This window comes from Lissotriton helveticus, chromosome 7 (assembly GCF_964261635.1).
Source record: "Lissotriton helveticus chromosome 7, aLisHel1.1, whole genome shotgun sequence".
Lineage (NCBI taxonomy): Eukaryota > Metazoa > Chordata > Amphibia > Caudata > Salamandridae > Lissotriton > Lissotriton helveticus.
The window spans coordinates 1,084,811,161-1,084,833,324 of NC_136068.1; the positions used below are offsets into that span (position 1 = coordinate 1,084,811,161).

Sequence of the window (22,164 nt, forward strand, 5' to 3'; positions counted from 1 at the left end):
TTTTAATCTCCATTCCCAGCTTGTAGGAAGGATGGCTGACGTGAACATAGTGATGCTCGAAGTCTTCATGGAAGAGAAATGACTGTGAACTAGTGCAGACTGTATATCCAGAGAGAGCATGCTATAACCGTTGTACTGGATACATGGTGCATTGGCTTGTCACTCTGCCTAGGTCACTCAGTGCTTTAAAGGGTTCCGTGGTGCAGTGTTCATTGTGGAGCAGTTCAGGCTATTGAAGATCGTTGTCAAGCCCTCATTGTGTTTTTTATTTCTTCCAGGTTCAAGACATTGAATTTACTCAGATTGAGATGAAAGTCATTGAGGGGCTTAAAGTTGGAAATGATTGCTTGAAAAAGATGCATGAGGTGAGAGCTGTGGCTTCAATACAGTAAGGCAATGCAAAAAACCTTTTGGTCCAAGGAATGATCATCAGCAATTTTCCTTCTTTTACTTCTAGGCCATGTCAATTGAGGAAGTGGAGCGAATCATGGATGAAACTCAGGAATCCATTGAATACCAGAGGGTAGGTGTGAAAATACTGGTCTGTTTTAGGGGCCTTCAGTAGCGGGAATTTGTCTTTAATTGGGGCTAAAGTGTTTTCCATGCACATGACGTTATGTTCAGTGCCTGTACAGTAACAAATCACTCTCCTGCTTCTTTATGTGGGATCTTTGGGTAAAGATCTGGCGTATTGTTTTCTAGCTTAATCTTTGTTGAACACTTTACTTGCGTTATGTGCCATGCAGCTTGATGGCGACCAAAACATACCATCTTGAATGATCCTCCATTTCCCAAGCTACAATTACCACCCTATAGCCAATCAGCTCCTCTGTGATATGCTCCCCACTGAGGGTGTCCTGAACCACGCTAATTTATCTCTGCTGATGGCTCTCTTGTTATCCGTCATTGCGTCATTGGCCCTGCACCGGTAGGGGTTCTGTATTTTTGTCACTGTTATAGTTGTAGAATTCCCTTGCCCGAAGACTGGTGCAAGTTTTTTTCACATTCCCACAGATGAGTCACCTTTCCTTCTGTTCTTTTATTTTGGTGGTGTGATCTTTCCAGTCTTTCTGAGGTTGTGCTTGTTTGTTTGGCCTAAAGCTTTTGTGGTCACTTTTGACACCCGCTCTCATAGTTATAAACCTTTCTGTAATTAGCAAAATAGCCTCTGCCCCATATTGCACAAGTGGCATGCAAGTGGCAGCATTGATTTTTAAAAATTTCTGTTTTTTCAGGGGGTGTGGGTGGTGTCATTGCATGAATACTCCATGTTTGACTGAAATTCTCCTATTACAAATTGGAGAAACTTCTGCTATGAGCAGCCCTCTACTTGGACTTTATCCAAATAGTGGATGCACCCTGGCTTCCAGCAGTACTTAAGTTATTTGATTTTTTTAAAAATACGTTTTTTGAAATTACCTTTATAAACGTATACATACACATGATTAAAAACCGTACCTATTGAACAAAAATTAAAATGTACAGTCCTGATTTTAATTTAATTAACACTTAATTTGAGCAAACCTTCTTTCTAGTGTAAAGTCAGATTCACACCTTTTTTGTTTGTTTAAAAAGAGTTCACATTAAAGAAAATACAGCATGTCTTCAAATACAACCTTCCCTGTTTGAAAACGACTATTATTTATAGATGCCTTGCCCTACAATTACCCTCAGGCGTCAGACTGGGTCCTGAGAAAATTTTTCGTAGCAGTACCCCTGCGCATTGGTAGGTGGTGTTCGGCATCTTGATCGCCGGGATGACGTTGCGATATCTACTTAGATGCCGCCCTCGCGTGCTGACGTCAGTTCTTTCTTTTTCTGCGCCAACCAGCTCAGATCCGGAGAGAGCTGTACCACTAGTCACTACTACTATTTTTGACTTTTGTCGACTTCTTCTCGAGTTGTTTGACTCCTGGTGCATTTAGGGATGTCCTGTCCTCGGACCGGCTTCAAGGCTTGTGACTCCTGTCACAAATTGATGTTGGTTACAGACCCGCACTTCGTGTACCTTTGGTGTTTGGAGTTCGACCACGACCCGAAGTCATCCTCTGACTGCCGGGTAATGAACCCAAAGTCTTTGGGGGATCGGTCCTGAAAGCTTATCGAGGCCAGGAAGCCTGCTCCGTACCTGTCGAGAGGGTGGTCGTAGGACTGGTCGTGGAGCCATCACCACCACTCATCGTCGAAGTCTTCGTCTTCGGGTAAGTCAAGGAACAAAAAGAAGGCGAAAAAGCATCATCGCTATTTGTGTTCTCCCCATCCATCGGCCGACGCGGGATTCGGATGGTGGTCATCCCGCGGCTCCGCCTGTGGAGCCTGCTGGGTCGTCTCCGAGCTTCCCTCCTTTCCCGGGAGTTGGATCTACCCATGCCAAACTTTGTAGTTTTTACGAAGCCCTTCACTAGATCTTTGGCAAGCCAGACTCTGCTGGTGCGCCTTCGGGCCCCGGCTTGGGGTTCTAGACCTTCGAACCCGGCGGCTTCGGCCCTGGCACCGCAAGGCCGCCAGATATCCACACCTGGATCCAGATTGGCGCTGGTCGACCTTACGACACCTCCGGCATCGAATCCACTGATTACACCTCCACCCCCTCCGATGCCGATTGTATCCCCAGCCGGCATCGACCCCAGCCTCCACCCTGACCTGGACACGGAGCCGGACCGACGCCAACCGACGCCGGATGCGGCGATGAGCGGTACTTTTGTATCATTGTTCTATCCTGGAGTTCCTTTTTGCCCTGAGTGGCAGCCAGAAGAGGACGAGGAGGACGGAGGGGTCTGGTGACCCTTTAGCTGACCAGCTGAGTGAACCGGACTGGAGAGAGGAGTTGGGTGATGCCAGTGGTCTGGGTACCTCACCAGATCCTGGTATGCTTTCTCACCCTACCTTGGCTACGGAGGAGGGAGCCTCATACGCAGTGGTGGTGCGTAGGGCACCTGAGGCCTTGAACCCTGAGCTTCCTATGGTGGCGTTCAGGACTAACCTCCTGACCGAGGTGCTTCAACCGGCAGCGGCCTCTTCAGTTCCCTTACTGCCGTTCAATGACGCCATTACTGACATCTTTCTGGGCACCTGGTCCAAGCCCAGCACATTGGCTCCTGTGGATAGGACGATTGTCCGACGCCACCGCCCGGCCCTGGGTGACCCACTTTTCCTCTCCCAACACCCTACCCCTGAGAGTGTGGTGGTCCAAGCATCTACTTCTAAGGGCACATTCCTCACTGCTCCCCCAGAGCGGGAATCCAAGAAGCTGGATGATCTTGGGAAGAAGCTTGGGACTGCGGTCAGTGAACACTTCATGTCTTATGGGCCGTTATTCCCACTCTGTGTGGGATACGGTTGCGCATGTGCTGCCACAGTGTCCAGATAAGGCCCAGGCCAGTCTCTCCCGTGTAGTCGCTGAGGGCAGAGTTTGCCATTATGTGTGGGCTGGACACCGTTAACTCGCTAGGCAGGACAATTTCAATGTTGTTAGCCCTGTGACATTACTCCTGGCTGAGGTCCAATGGCTTTTTGGGTGATGTCCAATCGACTCTTTTGGATAGGCCCTTTGATGGCTGTCGCTTGTTTGGCGACAAAGCGGACAACGAGCTTGAGCGCTTTAAGCATCCTAGGGCTACAGCCAGATCCTTGGGCCTCGCTATAACCTCTCCCCCCACACAGTTTGCTTTTCGCCCCTTTCGTGGCTACGGAAGGTGTACCCATCACATTCCACCCAGAGCCACAGGCCCAGGCTAGCCACCCGTTCACGCAAGCTGCCCATCCTGTGCTTGGCTGCAGACGTGGGACCCATCGATGCGGGTCTGGGGGCCAGTGGGCGGGCCAGTCCACCCATAACCCCATTGCAACAGCCTCTAAACCCTCGTAGTCCGACCTTTCAGGGCGACCACTGGCAAAACATCACATCGTACAGGTGGATTTTGCAGATAGTCAGAAGCGGCTACTCCCTCCCCTTCGAGACTACTCCTTCCTCAATGCCACCATACTTCCTCCATGCCACCATCCTTCTTTGCATGCAGAGGATCACTTGACCCTTCTCCGCCAGGAAGCTGCAGCTCTCTTGGCCAAGGGAGCTATCAAAAGGTTCCCTGTGCCAGAAGTAGGTTGTGGTTGCTATTCCCACCTCTTCACTAAGAAGGACAAAGGTCTGCGTCCTATCTTAACCTCAGGGCCCTCAACCGCTTCCTCCGGAAGGAGAAGTTCAAGATGCTCACGTTGGCTCAGGCCCTGTCTGCCCTCGACCCCGGAGACTGGATGGTAGCGTTGGACTTGCAGGACGCATATTTCCACATCCCCGTCCTGACGGCCCACATGTATTACCTATGGTTCACGATAGGCCACGAGCACTTTCAGTTTACGGTGCTCCCTTTTGGCCTTACCAGTGCCCCTGGGGTGTTCACGAAAGTGATGGCAATAGTCATAGCTCGTCTGCGCAGATAAGGGGTTCCAGTCTTCCCCCTATCTCGACGGCTGGCTGTTGAAGGCAGGCTCGCCCCAGGCTGTTGGTTCCCACCTCCAGACTACGGGGGACCTCCTGCATTTGCTGGGGTTCACTATCAATGTGCCGCAGTCACCCCTGATTCCCTCTGAGAGGCTCCTTTTCATCGGAGCGGTTCTGGACCCAGCGCAGTTTCGGGCCTATCCTCCTGAGCAGAGAGTTCTGGATATTTGGGCAATGATACCGATGTTTCAGCCTCTATCCGGGTTTCGGTCACAATGACCCTGATGCTGCCTGGCCTCATTGCCTCCTGCATCCTGCTGGTGGATCATGCCAGATGGCATATGCAGGTTCTGCAGTGGGACCTGCAGTTCCAGTGGGCACAACATCAGGGGAATCTTTCCAATTGCGTACAGATCTAGGAGGGCACTCCACATCAATTGCAGTGGTGGCTAACGAACCAGGATTGAGTCACCGGCAGATCCCTCTCCCTTTCCCGACCAGAGTTCCCTGTGGTGACAGATGCATCACTTCTGGGGTGGGGCGGCCACATGGGAGGGATGGAGATCAGAGGCTTCTGGTCTCCAGCGGAGTCCGGGCTGCACATCAACCTTCTAGAGCTCCGGGCGATTTGTCTTGTACTAAAGGCATTCCTTCCATCTGTCCAGGGAAGAGTAGTGCAGGTGTTCACGGACAACACCACCGCCATGTGGTACTACAACAAACCGGGCGGGGTGGGGTGGTGGACCCTATGTCGAGGCTCTCTGCCTTTGGACATAGCTGCAACATCAGGGCATATCTCTGGTGGTTCAACACCTGGCAGGTTCTCTGAACGCCAGGGCAGACGAACTCAGCCGCAGGTGTCTGATAGATCACGAATGGCATCTTCATTCGAAGGTGGTGCAAGGTCTCTTTCAGCAGTGGAGAGAGCCTTGGTTATATTTATTCGCCACCGAAGAAAACACGCAATGTCAACAGTTTTGCGCGATGGGATTTCCAGGGCGGCACTCGCTCAGCGACACTCTACGTCGTGCTTGGAGTTGCGATCTTCTATACGCCCCTTTCCGTCTATACCACTTCTGCCCACAGTACTGAAGAAGGTCAAGCACGACCTGGCCCAACTCATTCATCTGGCTCCTGATTGGGCACGAAGAGTCTGATATCCCGAGCTCTTACACATGACCATCGATCCTCCGATCAGACTGCCTCTTCGGGAGGATCTTCTGTCGCAGCAGCAGGGGACAGTTCTCCACCCGAACCTGGTCAGTCTCCACCTCCGTGCGTAGAGCTTGAGCGGCAACAGTTGACAGCTTTCGACCTTCCTCCTGAAGTCTGTAATGTTATCTTGGCAGCCAGGCATCCCTCCACTAAGACGATATACGCCTGTAGATGGAATACATTTGTGGCCTGGTGCACAGGAAAGGCTGTAGATCCCATTTTTCTCCTCTTTCTGATGTTCTTTTTTTCCTACTTTCTTTGACCCAGCAGGGCTCTGCTCTGGGCACACTCAAGGGCTATCTCTTGGCTATTTCAGCCTTTTTTTGGCTTCCTGATCAGCCTTCTCTTTTCAAGTCCCCTATTGTAAATAGATTCCTTAAGGGCATTACTCATCTCTTTCCCCTATTCCTTTCGTAATGCCCCAGTGGGACTTGAATCTGGCTTTGCCTTACCTTATGTGCCCTCCTTTTGAGCCGCGACATAATTCTCCTCTCAGGCTCTTAACTTTAAAAACTGCTTTTCTAATTGCCATCACCACGGCTAGCAGGGTGAGTGAGCTCCAGGCTCTGTCTTCTAAGCCTCCTTTACTTGCTGTTCATCCAGACAAGGTTGTCCTTAGAACTCAACCTTCTTTCCTCCCCACATTGGACAGACTATCACTTTGCCCACCTTCTTCCCGCCCGCATCCTTCAAAGGAGGAGGAGAGGCTCCAACGTCTGGATCCAAAACGTGCGCTATCTATCTATCTGGATCGCACAAAACAGTTCCGGGTGGATGACCAGCTCTTTGTTGGCTATATGGGCGCCAAGAAAGTTCGGGCTGTGCAAAAACGGACCATCTCTCGGTGAGTCGTTCTTTGCACAAAAATGTGTTATTCCTTGGCAAAGAAGGAACCTCCGGTAGGAATGCGTGCCCATTCCTCCAGGGCAACGGCAGCCACTACTGGTTTGGGTTCTTGGAGTCTCCCCTCAGTGACATCTACCAGGCAGCCACTTGGGCATCCCTGCACACTTTTACAAAACACTTCTGCCTGGACAGCCAAGTCCGGAGACTGCTTCTTTGGCCGTTCAGTTCTCCAGGACTTTCTGGTGTGTACTTAGTTCTCAGACTCACCTCCGTGGTTCGTATTGCTGGGGTATCTATTCTAAGGTAAGGAATCTATAACTAATAGTCTCTTTCAGATGAACAAGATACTTCCCTTCGGTAACGATATATCTGTAAGAGACCTATATTAATAATAGATTCCTTAACTCCCCACCTATCCTGCAAACTGACTTCTAGGTTAAGGGACTCCCTTTCAGGGCCCTAGTTTTGTGCACCAGTGGTCAGTGGCTTGCATGGCTCTGTGCTTCTGGTGTGAAATGTTGTGTAAAAAACAGACATCTGCGTGCAAGGGCAGCATCTAAGTAGATACCGCAACGTCATCCCAGCGATCACAATGCCGATGATTAAAGTGGATTCGACCGACGCCACCTACCGATGGGCAGGGATTTTGCTATGAAAAAATGTCTGTTTCCAGTCTGATGCCTTGGGGTAATTCTACGGTTAGGAATCTATAACTAATATATGTCTCTTACAGATATATGGTTACCGAAGGTAAGTAACTTGTTCGTTAGATCCAATAATTGGAATATACTCTTACTCCCCGCATTATCCAATCGGTGACATACAAACATATGAGTTAGAAATTCTAAAAACGTCACCCGCTGTTGGTATTCTATGACAGAAGGGCTTGGAACGAGCAGCCGGTTTCTGTTTAATCTTTGTCTTTCTGTAGTGAAATCGCCTTTATCGAATTCAAAACAGTGACCCTAAAGATGCAGATCTGTGCACTGCCAATGATGTGTTTTCAGTGAATATACAAAAAGCAGAAATTGCGTTTGCTACACTATTTTTTATCCTGAAGACATTCATTGAGCATTTTTCAAGCCTAGAAACGTAAGTTACTAATGATTTGTTCCTACCAGAGCCCTTGAACTGAGCATTGGGCCGAACTTGAGGTGCACTTGTGGTGCAGCCCATAAATCATGTGTCCACAATAAAAACTGGTCCTGGTCGCCGGGTTGTGGGGTGTGTATGGCTTTCTGCTGACCCGTATCTGTATGATCACCTCTCCAGTATCCGTATGATGAGTAGGGCTTGACTTCCAAACTGAGCTTTGGAGCTCCAAGATACGTGGTCTCTGTGGCAAGTCACATGGCGTTTGCCTGTTGACCCACCCCAATGGATGATCCGATACTCTCCTTGTCCTGCTGCTCCGTAGGTTAGTCTTCTGCGAGGCCGGGATTTGTTCAGAAATAGCTGTCCTGATCTAAAAAACGAATGCCACTGACCAACAATGTGCTGTTTATTCCAATACTTTCAGCAAATTGATGAAATGCTGTCTGGGAGCCTGACCGAAGAAGATGAGGAGGCCATCCTGGAGGAACTGGACGCCTTGACGCAGGTATGGCCTGAAGCAACGCTGCCCTCCGTTGTCATGGAGCTTCCAAGTGACAATGTGATCCGCAGCAGAAGCTGAGTTTCTGCTGCTTGGTCCAAATGGATGGTTAGAGGGATTTACTTCTTCCTTGATGTGACTGAGTGTTTAGGTTTACAGCTGAATGTCTTGGCAGGCCCTGTGCAGAGACTGGCGGTCGTGAGAGGAGTGTTCGTGTTTAGCAACAGGCTGGTGCATCGAAAAGAGTGGTGGGGCTGTGCCGCCTGCCTTCAAAGATTAATACATACTGCTAAATCTCCAGTTTGCATACATGCCAGTCTGCCACCTTTGCCAGTAGTGCTGCACATGTGCCGGAATAGGAGTGTCAGGAGATAAATACATCAGGGGAAGAAAGTCTCCATTGGTAAAACCGGTGTTTAAGCCGATTATACCTGCAAAGTGATAAACGCTTCAGTAACTAGCCAAAGACTGGCAAGTTGAGGGTTGGGACTGGTTGGATGGGCAATTTTTGTTTGCTTGTTGGGTAGTGGACGTGAATAACGGGGTGACCGTAAAGTTGTAAGCAGGCCGATGGGAGACAGGCGATTGGTGACTGGTGAGGAAGGTGTAGACTGGCAGCTTGGTTCATGTTGCAAGTAAGGAAAATAAAAAGTTTGTGCAGTTTACACAAACCTAAATGACCAACATTTTTCAAGCTACAAAGGGCTCTGCTAAGACATTTGTCTTTAAAACATTAAAAGAATGTTGCAGTTTTGTCTTTTATTGAGAATTTGTGCCTTCCTATATGCTTGCACAGACTCCTATCTTCATTCAATGCCCAACTCTGTGCCAGGGTGTGGACGTCACTGTGGATCTGTTGAAGTTGTCTGGGGGTGCAGCTTGAGGGATGGTTGGGGTAGGAAAGTGAGGATGAATTATGAGCCTCTTGCCGGTGTGGGCTTTATTTTTGAACTACAAAACGGCATTGATTGCTCTTGCATGAGGACACGCCAGTCTTATGATGTTTCAGTCCTAATAATTGTTAAACATTGTCCTTTCTTCTGCATTTTTAGGAAGAGCTAGAGCTGCCAGAGGCCCCCACGGAACCCCTGCCAGAAAAGAAACCAGGTATTCTTCCGACTTTTCTCCTCTCCTTTTTTAGTTACCTATTTTTCTCCCCTTGCAGTCTATAATCACGCTCGTGTGTGTTCTTGACCCCTGTAAAGCATCATAAAAACACACACGTGGCTTGTGTGCCTAATCCAGGTAGTGTGGGGGTTCGTACCAGGGAGGAGTTTTTGAGTGATTTAGGGTGGATAGTTGGATACTAGTTGTTTAGGTATTCTCACCCCAGAGTAAATGTGCTTGTTTATAGTGTCTGGAAATGTTCTTGACTTGATGTAGTTTGTGACTGTGGTTTCCCGTACTCATTTTGAAATGTGAAGCGGTTTTAGCACACTAGCCTGGGGCTGGGGCAGAGGGAGGACAGGATATGAGGGAAACACTCTTCCCGCTTCATGGGAAGCTGTAACAAATGAGCATTGCGTGTCTTTTTACTACTGAAGGGGTGCCACCAAAGTGGAGGTGGGCGTCAAAGAATAGCCTTCTATGGAACAAGGATAATGAAATCTGGTGGTTTCTGTTCACAATCTTTTGATCAGAATCGAGCTCTGAGCGGGCATGCAGGGACCATGGAAAGACTTTTTCTTTTTTAAATTGGGATTATTTTCATAGGAAGTAAAATTCGGGGTTGTGATGCAATATTAATAGTGGCTTTTCACAGTGTGGGTGTCATTGTTTTGAAAATGGGCACTTACAGCACTAATTGCGACATTGAAAGTGACCATCCAAAGCAGATTAATCCAGTGATGCAATGTTCCTGTTTGAGATTAAAACAAGCATCCTTGAATCAGGTGTGTTTTCCATTCGGCTTAATGAGAATCAGTTGTTCTAGCATTAGAGGAGGGGAAACAGCATTTACAAGCGGCATGAACCGCGCATAACCTTTACCATGTGTCCATTACAACGCATGAGTCTTGACCATTCATGCCTCCCACAATATTTTTACCGAACATATGTCTTTACCATGCATGCCTTTACAAGGAAAATGTAACTATTTGCAACATATAATTAGGGCAAGGCCATTTTTAAGGATTAGGAATGGGTGAGGGATTTGGGTGGCAAGGGTTTTTTAGGCTTTAGGGTGGTTATGGGGATTTGGGTGGCAAGGGTATTATTTAGGGTTTTGGATGGGTAAGGGTATTGGGTGGCAAGGGAATTTTTAGGGTGGGTAAGGTATTTGGGTGACAGCTGTATTTTTAGGGTTTGGAGTGGGTAGGGTTTTTTGGGGGACAAGGGTATTTTTAGGGTGTAGGGGTAGGGGTCTGTGTGGTAAGTGTATTTTTAGGGTGGGTAAGGGTTTTTGGGTAGCAAGGGTATTTTCATGGTTTATGGTGGGTGGGGGAATTTGGGGGGCAAGGGTATATTTAGAGTTTAGGGTGAGTAGGATTTTAGGGTGGGAATGGTATATTTAGGGTTTAGGGTGGGCAGGAGTTTTTGGGTAACAAGGGCATTTTTAGGGTTGTCAGGTGTTTAGGGTGCCAATGGCATTTTTAGGGTTTAGGGTGGCTAATGTTTTCTGAGTGGCAGTTGTATTTTTAGGGTTTAGGGTGGGCGGGGATATTTGGCTGGCAAGGGTATTTTTTAGGGTTTCAGGTGGGTAAATGCATTTGGGTGCAATGGTATTTTTTAGGGTTGACGGTTACGTTTGTTTTACGGTTTAGGGGGGGTAGGGGTATTTGAATGGCAAGGGTATTTTTAGAGTTTGGGGGGTGATGGTCAATAAGTCAAGTCAAAAAAAACTTTATTTTGGCTATACAGCCATAAAAGCACAGTTAAAAAATACATTTCATAAGATTCAATAGGTAATTATACATAGGTATGGGAGTCAGGTATAATATCCCAAACAGCAGTAGATTTGTTATAGAGCACTGTAATACATTCTTGTTATAATATTATCTTTCACTAAATTGATGTCCAATAAGGTAAGATGTATTTTTCTACATATATGTACATATAGATATATATACACACACACACACATATGCAAATGTATGCATGCGTGTGTATATATATATATATATATATATGTGTGTGTGTATATAGCTTTATACTAACCTGCAAAACTCTTACATTTTCGTTGTAAAGGCATGGGTTGTTCTGTCATACAACCTTTGAGGAGTGCCTAGGGATTTCTGCAAAGGATATTGGATTCCGCACTCGCCTCCATCTATCTATAGTATAATTCAAACATGTTTTGTCACATGGATTTTTCCACACGCTATTTGTGCTCTGTTCTAAATTCCAGATCCTTCGGAGATTATAAATATGAGACCTTAGAATTATCTTCAGACATTTTTTGTGAGAAGTATCCCTGCTCGCTGGAAGGTGACATCAGTTGACTCCTGGTGGCGTCATCCGCGCCAGCGGTGACATGTTTGGTTCCTATATAGGTTCAACCCCAGCTCGTTGATGTCAGTTCTTTTCTTTTCGCCCTAGTCATTACAGTTCCATAGAGAGCTACCCCGTCAGTCACTTTATTACTGAGCTTTTGTTATGTTATGTTATGTTATAGTAGCTTGTATAGTGCACGATTACCCGGGGGTGTCCTGGCGCTAGTTACCTTTCCATTACATAAAACAGCAGATGTAATGGGAGATGAATGTGTCATTATTTAACAGAACTATTTGTCAAAAAGCCTTGTTTTGTTGAAGTCTTGTGAGAGTTCTTCTCCTGGTGTGGCAGAGATGTTGCTTGGTATGGCAGGGATGTCCACTAGGAAGACTGACTTCAAGCCTTGCGGAGCCGGTCATTGACATATGTGGGTGATGGATCCACATCTTAGTTACCTCTGGTGTCTGATACGCGACAACAACGCCAAGACCTGAACCAATTGTCAGCCCATGCGACCCAATGCCTTGAGACAATGGTCCCTTGAGCTCCATGCTGCCTGACGAGCGACAACACGACTGTCTCGTTTCCAGTCAAGAAGAAGGGTCCAGGATCGGTCACGGCGTCCAAGATCATCCTCACATTCCAAGTCTTTGGTCCAGTCTGGTAAATCCCACAAAAAGAAAAAAAGTAAGACGTCAAAGCAGTCTTTGACTTATCCTTGTCCTTCTTTCGACAAGACAAGGAAGAGTCGCCATTCACGGCCTTGTTCCATGGTTGAGTAGCGCCTGGATCAGCTCTGCGCTTCCCTGTGTTTCCAGAAGCTGAACAAACCCCACTGAACTCCCGGAGCGCTATGAGGCCATGCTCCTCATATTTGAGCAGCCTGCCCCACCAGCGGTTCTTAAGGCCCTGTTGGTTTGGTGGAGCCCCTACTGGTTCCTCACTGGCAGCTCTGAGCCCAGCGTCAGTGGGGCCCGAGGATCCTCAGATCATAACACCTTGACCATCCCTGGCGGAGGCGGCCCTATTCTGATCCCTGGCTCAGACACCGAGCCAGAAGGTTGTCGCCGACTGGAGCCATACCTTTCAGGCTGAAGCCTGAGCTCTATTCCTATGGGCTAGGACTTGTGAAGGATTGGGAGGGGGCACTGGACCCTGAGGAATAACAGCTTTTATATCCACATATAGATTGGTGTGAGAACTTGGCAGAGGCCACTAGACTAGACATTTTTTCATATACTGGCATGTTTTCCTCCCTCTACCATGGCTACGGAGGAGGCAGCATCCTTTGCAATGGTCGTGAGAAGGGCAGCCGAGGTCCGGGACCTTAGCCTGTCCTCGGTAGTCAAGACAGACGTCTTGACTGAGGTGCTTCAGCCAGGAGTAACTCCCTCAGAACTGCTTCTGCCATTCAATGAAGCTCTTACTGACATCCCTTTTGGGACCTGGTCCAAGCCCAATGGCTTGTGTGAACAGGATTATTGCCCACCACCGCTCCACCAATATCTTCTCTCCTCGCACAACACCCCACATCCAGATAGGGAATCCAAGAGGCTGGACACCTTGGGAAAGAAGATGTTTTCTTCAGGTGCTGCCTATGTTCCCAGAGGATGCCTGGGCCATCCTCTCCCAGGCTGTGGCTGACGGGAGACATGCAGCAAAGTTCACGTTGCGATGTGGACTGGATCCCACTGACTTGCTGGGCAGAGTGGTTTCACTGACAGTGGCCTTACGGCGCCACGCCTTGCTGAAGACAACTGGCTTTTCAGGGGATGTCACTTATGGACATGCCCTTCGATGATCTCTTCAAATACCAGGCGGATTCACCACTGCAGCTCTTTAAGGACAACGAGGCTACTGTCAGGTCCCTAGGCCTTTCCATGGCCCCTTACCACCTCCAATCCACCTTTTGCTCCTTTCATGACCACGGAAGGGGCTTCCAGCTGTGTCTGTACCTGCCTAGCAGTGCGCAGGCTTCCCATCGTCTGCGTGGCTGAGGATACGGTGCCCACAGATCTGTCGAGCAACCAGAGGTGAGGTCAGTTCTCCCCCCTCTCATCCCTGGCAGCCACAGCCTCCAAACCCTTATAGTTTGCCCTCTTACCATTATGGTCATCCAGTGGGAGGCAGGATACCCCATCACCTGCCCTACTGATGGTCTATACCATCAGGCCGATGGTTTCTTCAGATTGTCCGAAGAGGCTACTCCCTCCCCTTCATGACTACCCCTCCACCCATGCCACCTGCTTGCTACAGGCTGCCTGAGGGCCCTCTTACCTTGCTCCACCAAGAAGTGACTTCTCTATTAGCAAAGGGAGCCATAGAGAGGATGCCAACGCCTGAAGTAGGTTGTGGTTGCTATTCCTGCTACTTTCTGGTCCACAAGAAGGGCAGAGGCATTTCTCCAATCCTAGACCTGTGTCTCTCAGTTTCTTCCTCAAGAAGGGGAAGTTCAAAATGCTCACGCTCACTCAAGTCTGGTCTACCCCAGACCGGGAGATTGGATGGTAGCCTTGGACTTGCAGAACGCATACTTCCATGTTCCCTTCCTGCCCGCCCACAGGTGTTACCTGCAGTTCACGATGGACCATAAGCACTTTCAGTTTGCTGTGCTCCCCTTTGGCCTTACCATCACATCTTGGTTGTTCACCAAGGTGATGGCGATAGTTGCAGCTCATCTGCAGTGATCAGGGGGGCACTCTTCTCCTATCTCAATAACAGGCTGTTAAAGGCGGGCTCTCCCCAGGCTCTTGTCTCCCACCTAAAGCCTACAGCATACTTCCTGCATTTGCTAGGGTTCGATAGCAACGTCCCGAAGTTGCACCTGACTCCCTCCCAAACGCTTCCTTTCATCTGAGCTGTTCTGGACACAGTAGAGTTTCGGGCTTATCCTCCCGAACAGCTAGTTAAAGAAATTTGGGATGTGATATCAATGATTTAGCATCTGTCCTGGATTTCGGTGTAAATGACTCTGGGGCTGCTGGGCTCATGGCCTCCTGCATCCTGCTTGTGACACATGCCGCGCTGGCATATGTGAGCTCTGCCATAGGAACTGAAGTTCCAGTGGGCACAGCATCAGGGAAATCTCTCAGACATGTCCAGATCTTGGAGGGAGTTGCACAAGATCTGCAGTGGTGATTAACAAACCGCAGTTGGGTAAGCAGTAGACCCCTTCCCCAACCAGATCTGACGATAGTGATAGATGCGTCACTCCTGGGATGTGGCGGCCATCTGGGAGAAGTGGAGGTCAGAGGCCTCTGGGCTCCAGCTGAATCAGAACTCCACATCAATCTTCTGGAGCTCTGGGTGATCCGGCTGGCATTAAAACCCTTTTACCCTCCATCAGGGGAAGGCTAGTGCAAGTGTTTCACGGACACCCCCGCTGCCATGTGGTACTGCAACAAACCAAGAGGGTGGGGTTGTGGACTTTTTGTTAAGAGGCCCTGAGTTTCTGTACATGGCTGGAACAGCAGAGCATTTCCCTGGTGGTTCAACACCTGGCTGGTGTATGACGCCTGGGCAAGTGAACTCGCCAAACATGCCTGGCACATCACGAATAGTATGACCATCCGGGTCTGTTTCAGCAGAGCTTTAGTTGGATCTTTTCACCACTGCAGAGAACACACAATGTCAGTAGTTCTGATTGCTGGAGTTTCCAAAGCATCTCTCGCTCGGAGATGCTTTTCTTCTTAAGTGGAGCTCAGACCTCCAGTAAGTCGCTCCAGCCATACCACTTCTTCCCAGGATTCTCAAGATCAGGAACAACCAGGCCCAGGAGAGTTTGGTATCCCGAGCTGATGAGCATTGCCATCGGTCCTCTGATTAGACTGCTTTTTCGGGAGAATCTTCTGTCTTACGTTTCTCCACCCGAACCTGTTCACGCTCCTCCTTCTTACGTGGAGATTGAGTGGTGACAACTGATGGATTTGAACCTTCCGCCTGGAGTCTGCCGTTTTATTCTGGGAGCAGGCGTCCCTCCACCAAAACAGTATACACCTGCTGTTGGCGCAAGCTTGTGGCATGGTGTACAGATAAACAGGTTGATCCCCTTTCTTAAGTTCTTCTGTTTATTCTTTTCCTTGCCTGGCAGGGCTCTGCTCTGGGCACTGTAAAGGGCTACCTTTCTGATATATCAGCCCGACCAGCCAACCCTTTTCTAATCCCCTATTGTACATAGGTTCTTGAAAGGTTTGCAACATATGTTACCTCCTTCTCCCTTCATCATGCCTCAGTGGGACCTTAATCAAGTCCTGACTTTCCTGATGTGTTCCCTTTGAGCCCTAGCACAGCTGTTCTCTCTGGCTCCTTACCATCAAGATTCCCTTCCTGGTGGCAATAGCATCTGCCTGGAGGGTTAGATGGCTGCAGGCTTTCTCATCCGAGCCTCCGTACTTGAACATCTACTCACACGACCTGGTTCTACGAACTAGAGCTTCCTTTCTCCCGAAAGTCGTCACTCCCTTTCAGGTAGGCCAGTCCATCACCCTGCCTACTCTTTATGCTCTGCCACAACCCTCAAAAGAAGATTTGAATGGATTTCTGGCGATAGGGTTTTTTCCCCTTTCAGGGCCCTAGTCTCCCACACCAATCTTCAGTATTATTTGTGGCTCCACGCTCCTGGCATTGAAAGTCGTGAAAAGAAGCTGATGTCAGCACGCTGAGGTGGCGCCTATATGGACACCACACACGTCATTTCCGGGCACGATGCCACGCTGAGCCCATCAACGCCACCTACCGGCTCATCGGGGTATTGCTCACAAAAATATCCAGATCCAGTCTGACATTTGGGGCTAATTCTAAGGCAAGGAATCTGTGGCTAGAAATGGTCTCTACCAGATAATACGTTACTAAAGGTAAGTAACTTATTCATTAGTATGAAATCCGATTTTCATGAGGTGAGCATAGTTTTTAGTGGGGAGGTATGTCCTGTACAAGAATAACTCAACCCCCACGCACGGGCAGAGCGCCATTCATGTGAAAATACTGCAAACTATCCCATGTTCATGTCACCATTTTTGTGTTCCATACAGAGAGAGAAGCTGCGAAGGCCAAGCCGAAACCACAGCTAGTGGCTGCTTCCTAACGCCATTTCAGAGAGAGTGCCAGCACAGTGTGAAAATTACAGCGAGGTTGCCCGACCCTGCATTGTGACCCGGGCACAGCAGCTGCAAGTGCTGTCCCTGGATTGTGGACAATGGCCTGCTGACCAAGCATCGAGAAACAGATCACTTTTTTGTATCCAAGATTTTTTGGAAATATTTTCCTTCTGTCGACATATCAAGTACATCGTGAAATAATTGACTCCTGCAAAGTGTCCTGAAGACATGGCACTTCCAGGGCCTGAAGTCCAAAGGTTGTTTATTTTAACCTTGCGTTTACTTGGCTTCGGCTTGAAGATTCGAAGTGCAGTTCCTTTCATCTAAGAAGGGACATATCAGCAACTCTGAGATACTAAAATGCCTGCACCTCTTGGGCGGTTTTTTAACAACTGTATTAGTACCTTCAGAAAGGTTTCAGGTCTTGTTCTCTCATTGGTCCTTCTCTCCACTTTAATTTTTGCTGTAATTCTGGGTGAGATGGTCCTATTGGCGGAGCCAGTGTAGCACTGTGTGTCACAAGCCTGTTGAGGAAACTAAACTTTATGTATAGTGCTTTCTGGTAGTCAGCGCAAATAACAACCACAAAAGGATTGTGGCTGTGAGCATATTATGACTTGTAGCTGCCCCCATGATAAAGGATGCTTGAAATACTCTTCTGACTCAAAAGTGGGTGCAGGACATTAGGAGCAGTTTCATGGGGGTGTCTTTCCTGGTGGTAATCGGTCTTCTCAAAGGGCCTGTGGTGCCTGAGTTCATTGACCATCTTATGGTATTGTGTGCGATTTGTCAGAATTCTGCTGACCTTAAGTTTAGTAAAGCAGGAACAGCATTCTAGAGAACTTGAAGATCAGGAGGATTGTGTGCTAGCTGTTGCAGAAGAGGATTATCATGTGATTCGAGAGCTTTCAAGTTATCATAAAACCAAAGTTTCTGCCTTAGGGATGGATTCTGAAAGATTCATCATAGGTCGCTGGCGAAAACCGGTCTTAAGGCACAGTGATTGTTTAAGTGAATTCTTCTTTAGTGCCACTCTGCTACTTGGCATGCATTTTACCACATATTATATGACCACCAGCATATGGGGTTTAGTCCACTATTCTTGCTGGTTGGTGGAACTGGTTTTTCAGACTTTGAATTGTCCACCCCTAACAGCCTTCGGGCATCTCGGGAGAAGTTAATCAGTTCATTGTCAGGAGTCCAGGCTCCAGATAACATTTATAGGGGGTGGAGGATTACTTTACATTTAGATGTAAAGCTTTTCTTCATGTCAGGATCTTTTTAACATTTTGAAAACCTGGATATAGATTTCATAATTTGTACTTTTTCCCTTGAATAATTCCCTCAATAGCATGCTTTACAGGAGAGTACCTCCCTGTTGTATGTCTCTGATGGTAGGTACATCTGATCAAAACTCATCAGCAGAGCAGCCCAAGTGGAAGCTGGCGGTGGACTCCAGCATATCCGTTGCTCCCAGTTTTCTGTTGGAAGTGTCAACCTGATTTCATGAGTACTGTCTTCATCTAGATACCTAAACCCAGCTGATACAGGATTGCTCGTGCTTTTCAATCCTGTAAAGATGACACTTGCAGACCCTACAATTAATACTGGTATTAATTTTGCTGATAGAGATTTCCCAAATGGTTTGATACCACTTCTGGAGAGGCATGCCGGTATACCCATGGTGTGCTTGCCATTTTCTTTAATGCATTAATTATCCAAATTCTACTGGCACAGTATTCACTCTCTGTACACTCTGTGCCCCTTTTATGAGTCCTGAAAAGAAACATATTTGTGGGGGATAAGGGGGCGTTGAATATTCATTGGTCCTTGGGTGAAGTTTGACGGTGCTCATTTACTAATATGAATACTCACATTTGGGCTGCTATAACTCCAAGTTATGTCCAGTTTGTTTTCGTTTTTAGGGCTCAGTGCTGTACACTACACTGAACATGGGAAGTAGATAGAGGAGTAAAACGAGTGCACTAAGCCACTTGTTACAGAACTGACCATACAGTTAATACTTGGGGATTAGTCCCCAACTTTTGCTGCAGAGAGGCTTTTGCACATAATGATCAAGTCGTTCGGGCATGGTTTCCAAGCAACAATTTTTCTGAATAGTGGAAATGCATATTTGTGGACCTGTCTGTTCTCGTCTGTACTCGATGGTTCCCCAATTTCATGGTTCAGTACAGATTACAGTTGCCCAAAGCCCAGCCAGATAATCTGGTCTTGCTTCTATGTTTCCGTTATCAATATCATCGTGCCTCAAAATCTTCAGAAATTTCATATTTTACCCAGCACAGACTTTCATAGCAGTTAGGGTATCCTTACTGACACTTTGACTCTTGGTGGTCCAGTATCTTGGACACTTGACAGAGGCCATCTGTCGGCAATGTTATGACTTGGCTTTTTAAGCGGTTTATTTTTAACTGGCGTCAAGAAAAAGTACCACAGCCAAGGCTTTAGGGAGTTTCATATGCTACCACAGTTACTAAATGTGCGCCCTATTTTGTTCTATCAGGGGAAGAAAATGGAGGGTTATTTACTGCGGGTGCTTATGTGGAGCTCCAAGTTTTGGGCTGCACTTGTGGGCTTTTATAATTATACCGCTGCAAGCACCCCCTCAAACCCTTGGTACATAAACCCCGTAGTTTGCCAACAATCTCCATGGTACATCCCTGAAAGGTGGAGAAGTGGTTAATTGTGTTAACAGGAGCCCTGCATTTTATATCCTGTCTCCCACTTTACTAAGACTGTGTGATCCTGGGAAAATCATTTTGTCTCTGTGTCCTGCAGTCTGCTCATCTACCAAAATTGTAATCCATTAGCACCAGTTAAGCCATGGTACCTGGTACTATGAGTTGGGCATCATTTTTTTAGCTTGTTTTTTGGGCTGAGCTATGTGATGGCTGCACCTACTGTGTGGGCATAGTCTGTTCATTGAAGCTGAGGTGATAAAAGGGCCAGTGATCTCAAACCTTGTGCCTGTGGTTTACGGCAAATATATACTGTGACCCAGTGGCTGTTAATGGCTTACACATGACTTTCAGATTACATGTTGGGCAATCTATTGGACTCTGTTGTAGATTGAGCATAACATTTTGAGAAAGTGTTGCATTGTACTGCGATTTTTAACGTACTGCAGCTCCCTACAAAGGTGGACTGGCCTTCTGTTCAGATTGGCAGATTTCCAAACAAGTCAGCGCCTCTGAAAGGCCAGATACTGGCTTGAGTCAGTTACATGTCGACTAGAGTGAAACCGCATCATTTGACAGTAAGCCGGTGAGTCTGCAGGAGTGGTAGTGCTGAGACTGCAAGTTGCATGTTGGCGGCGCGGTCGCCTGATCAGGCATTTCCTGGCTGTTGAATTCATCAGTCAATGATGAAATGCCACTGAAGGTCACTCCACAACCAACGCCCTGTAACACTTTCCATGAAGCCTGGTGAAGTGTATGTATAGTTTTGGTATATTTTTTATTACAGTATTTATAAAACATACACAGAATAAGAAGACAGATCGCCTATATTTGGGTCCTTTTGTCCTTTTAGGAAGGAGAGATTACAGGAATGTAATTTTAGATCAAATGATATTAAAACTCAACCTGCTATATGTGTAATGTTTTGTTTGAATTGTATCTGTTACTCTTTTTCCATACGAGATCTAGAGTTTCCTGGGCTCAGAAAAGCTTATGTTGTACCACAGCTTGTTTGTAATCCCCTTTGAATTTCTCTGCTTCTAGAATGCTTTCTGCACATACATCGTGTTGTATTGTCCCAGCTTGTATGTGGTGTGACAGGCAGCATTGGTGATCGGGCCAGTAAGCCAGGGTAAGTCAGGTTAGGGTGAGCTTGCTGGTCAGATGCAGAGCGCTCCCTGTCCCCAGGCTGCACAGCTTGAGGGAAGTGTTCAACCACAACTTAAATATGCGGTCCTGAGTCGCTGTGGAGCTTGAATCTCATCTCCAGGGTTGGCCTGCACTCTGTGACCCAGGACTTTGAATCAACCATCTCTCAACGCTTTTGGGCCATTGTAGGCTCTGTGTGCTAGCACAGAAGCAGCTGCCAAGATGTGTCCGTCAGAGGGTGCCGCTGGCAGCATCTCTTGCTTTAGCAGCACCCTCGCACTCTGCAGCTCCTGCCCCCTTGCCTGGCGCTTCTGGCGCGTCCCACCTGCTCTGCCCCTTTCACTTTGAGCACATCAGCATCTGTAGCTTCGATCACATCCTCGTTGCGCTCTGCGACTCTTCTCAGGACAGAATACCAGCTCTCGGTGTCTGTTGTAGGTACACTGCTTCTACTCCCGGTCTGCATCTCCTGCTTCAAGCACACTCCAGCTCGGTAGCTCAGTCTCTTCAGTGGATCTTCCACTCCACAGCTCTCATTTTCAACACATCTGTCTTCCTTCCCACTCCCCTGTACATCCAGCACGTCTCTGCATCTCACTTCCAGCACGTCCAACGCTTCGCATCTCTGTCCGAGGGCATCACTGCTTCACGTGCATCCCCCACGCCTCTGGCTCCTAGCACAGCACACATTCTCTGCACCCGCCCCTCTGTGCACATCACTCCAGCCCTCGGAGCTCTGAACTTCATTTAAGGGGCTCAGAGTCCAGCCGTATTCACAAAAACACCTGCCAAGAGTTGGAAGCCACTCCGTGGGCAGGAACAGATTCGTCAGACGAAAGTCCTGGGCCGGTTTCGCTGCATGCTTGGTGGTAGCCCGGGGAGGAATGGCTGACGTCAGTCAGTGCCCAAAGTATGTAACTCACTCCTGGCAGAAATTGGATGCTTCGTGGTGTATGGGGATTCACAAAGAATTTCCAAACCTTTATCGTCCCTCTGGTATTCTTCCTACCCTTATGTTTGTTTTGAGCGTTGACGGTGGTAACTTAACCATTTTTATTATCTTTTGTATAGTATGGAGCCTCCCTCCCGTGACCTGCCAGTGAATGTTTTGCTGTGAAATATGCAAACTGGTCTCACCAGCTCCTCAAGTGGAGCAGAATTCGTTTTTGTGAAAGCAGTGCGTGGCGCTGTGGGTGCACCGACAAATAATGCACTCACTCCAGCAGTATGAGGAGATATCACCACTTGTTTCCACACAGCGGTGCACACGTATTTCATGCCCCTTCGTTTACTGGAGCATCGGGGTCTCCAATGTAAAGTCTGGTTCTGCTCCAGGGGGGGGCGCAGCTGCAGGAGGTGTCTGGTGGGGTACTACACTACACCCGTAATAAATCTAATCTCTGGAAAATAGTTGGGCATGATGAGTCTGTCGGATTTCACCTGGGAAAAAAAAAATATATATATATTGACACACACACAAACGCACTCTCTCGTCTCTTTTGAAAGCCTTAAAATTGTTGGTTATTTTACAAAATATTGTGTTTTAAGTACCCCGTACAATCTGCACTCTGCTCCCTTTCCTCCGCCCCTTAACTCCCCTTCTGCACCGCTTCTCCTACAATGCACTTTAACATTGCATGCCCTCATGGGTGTTGGTAAACCTGAAGCTTACGCTGCCCAGTCCTACTGACC

The 22,164-nt window shown here is 47.8% G+C and overlaps 1 protein-coding gene across 1 annotated transcript in view; it reads left to right on the forward strand.

The window, feature by feature from the left end:
- The window catches only part of CHMP6 (charged multivesicular body protein 6), a 102,587-nt gene extending 82,343 nt beyond the window's left edge, over positions 1–20,244 (forward strand). Inside the window, exons 4-8 of the mRNA XM_078654112.1 lie at positions 279–365; positions 458–523; positions 8,022–8,102; positions 9,149–9,203; positions 16,559–20,244. Coding sequence (XP_078510238.1) covers positions 279–365; positions 458–523; positions 8,022–8,102; positions 9,149–9,203; positions 16,559–16,611 — 342 coding nt within the window. The 3' untranslated portion in view covers positions 16,612–20,244. The remainder of the gene's footprint in view (positions 1–278; positions 366–457; positions 524–8,021; positions 8,103–9,148; positions 9,204–16,558) is intronic.
- Positions 20,245–22,164: the final 1,920 nt, after the last annotated feature.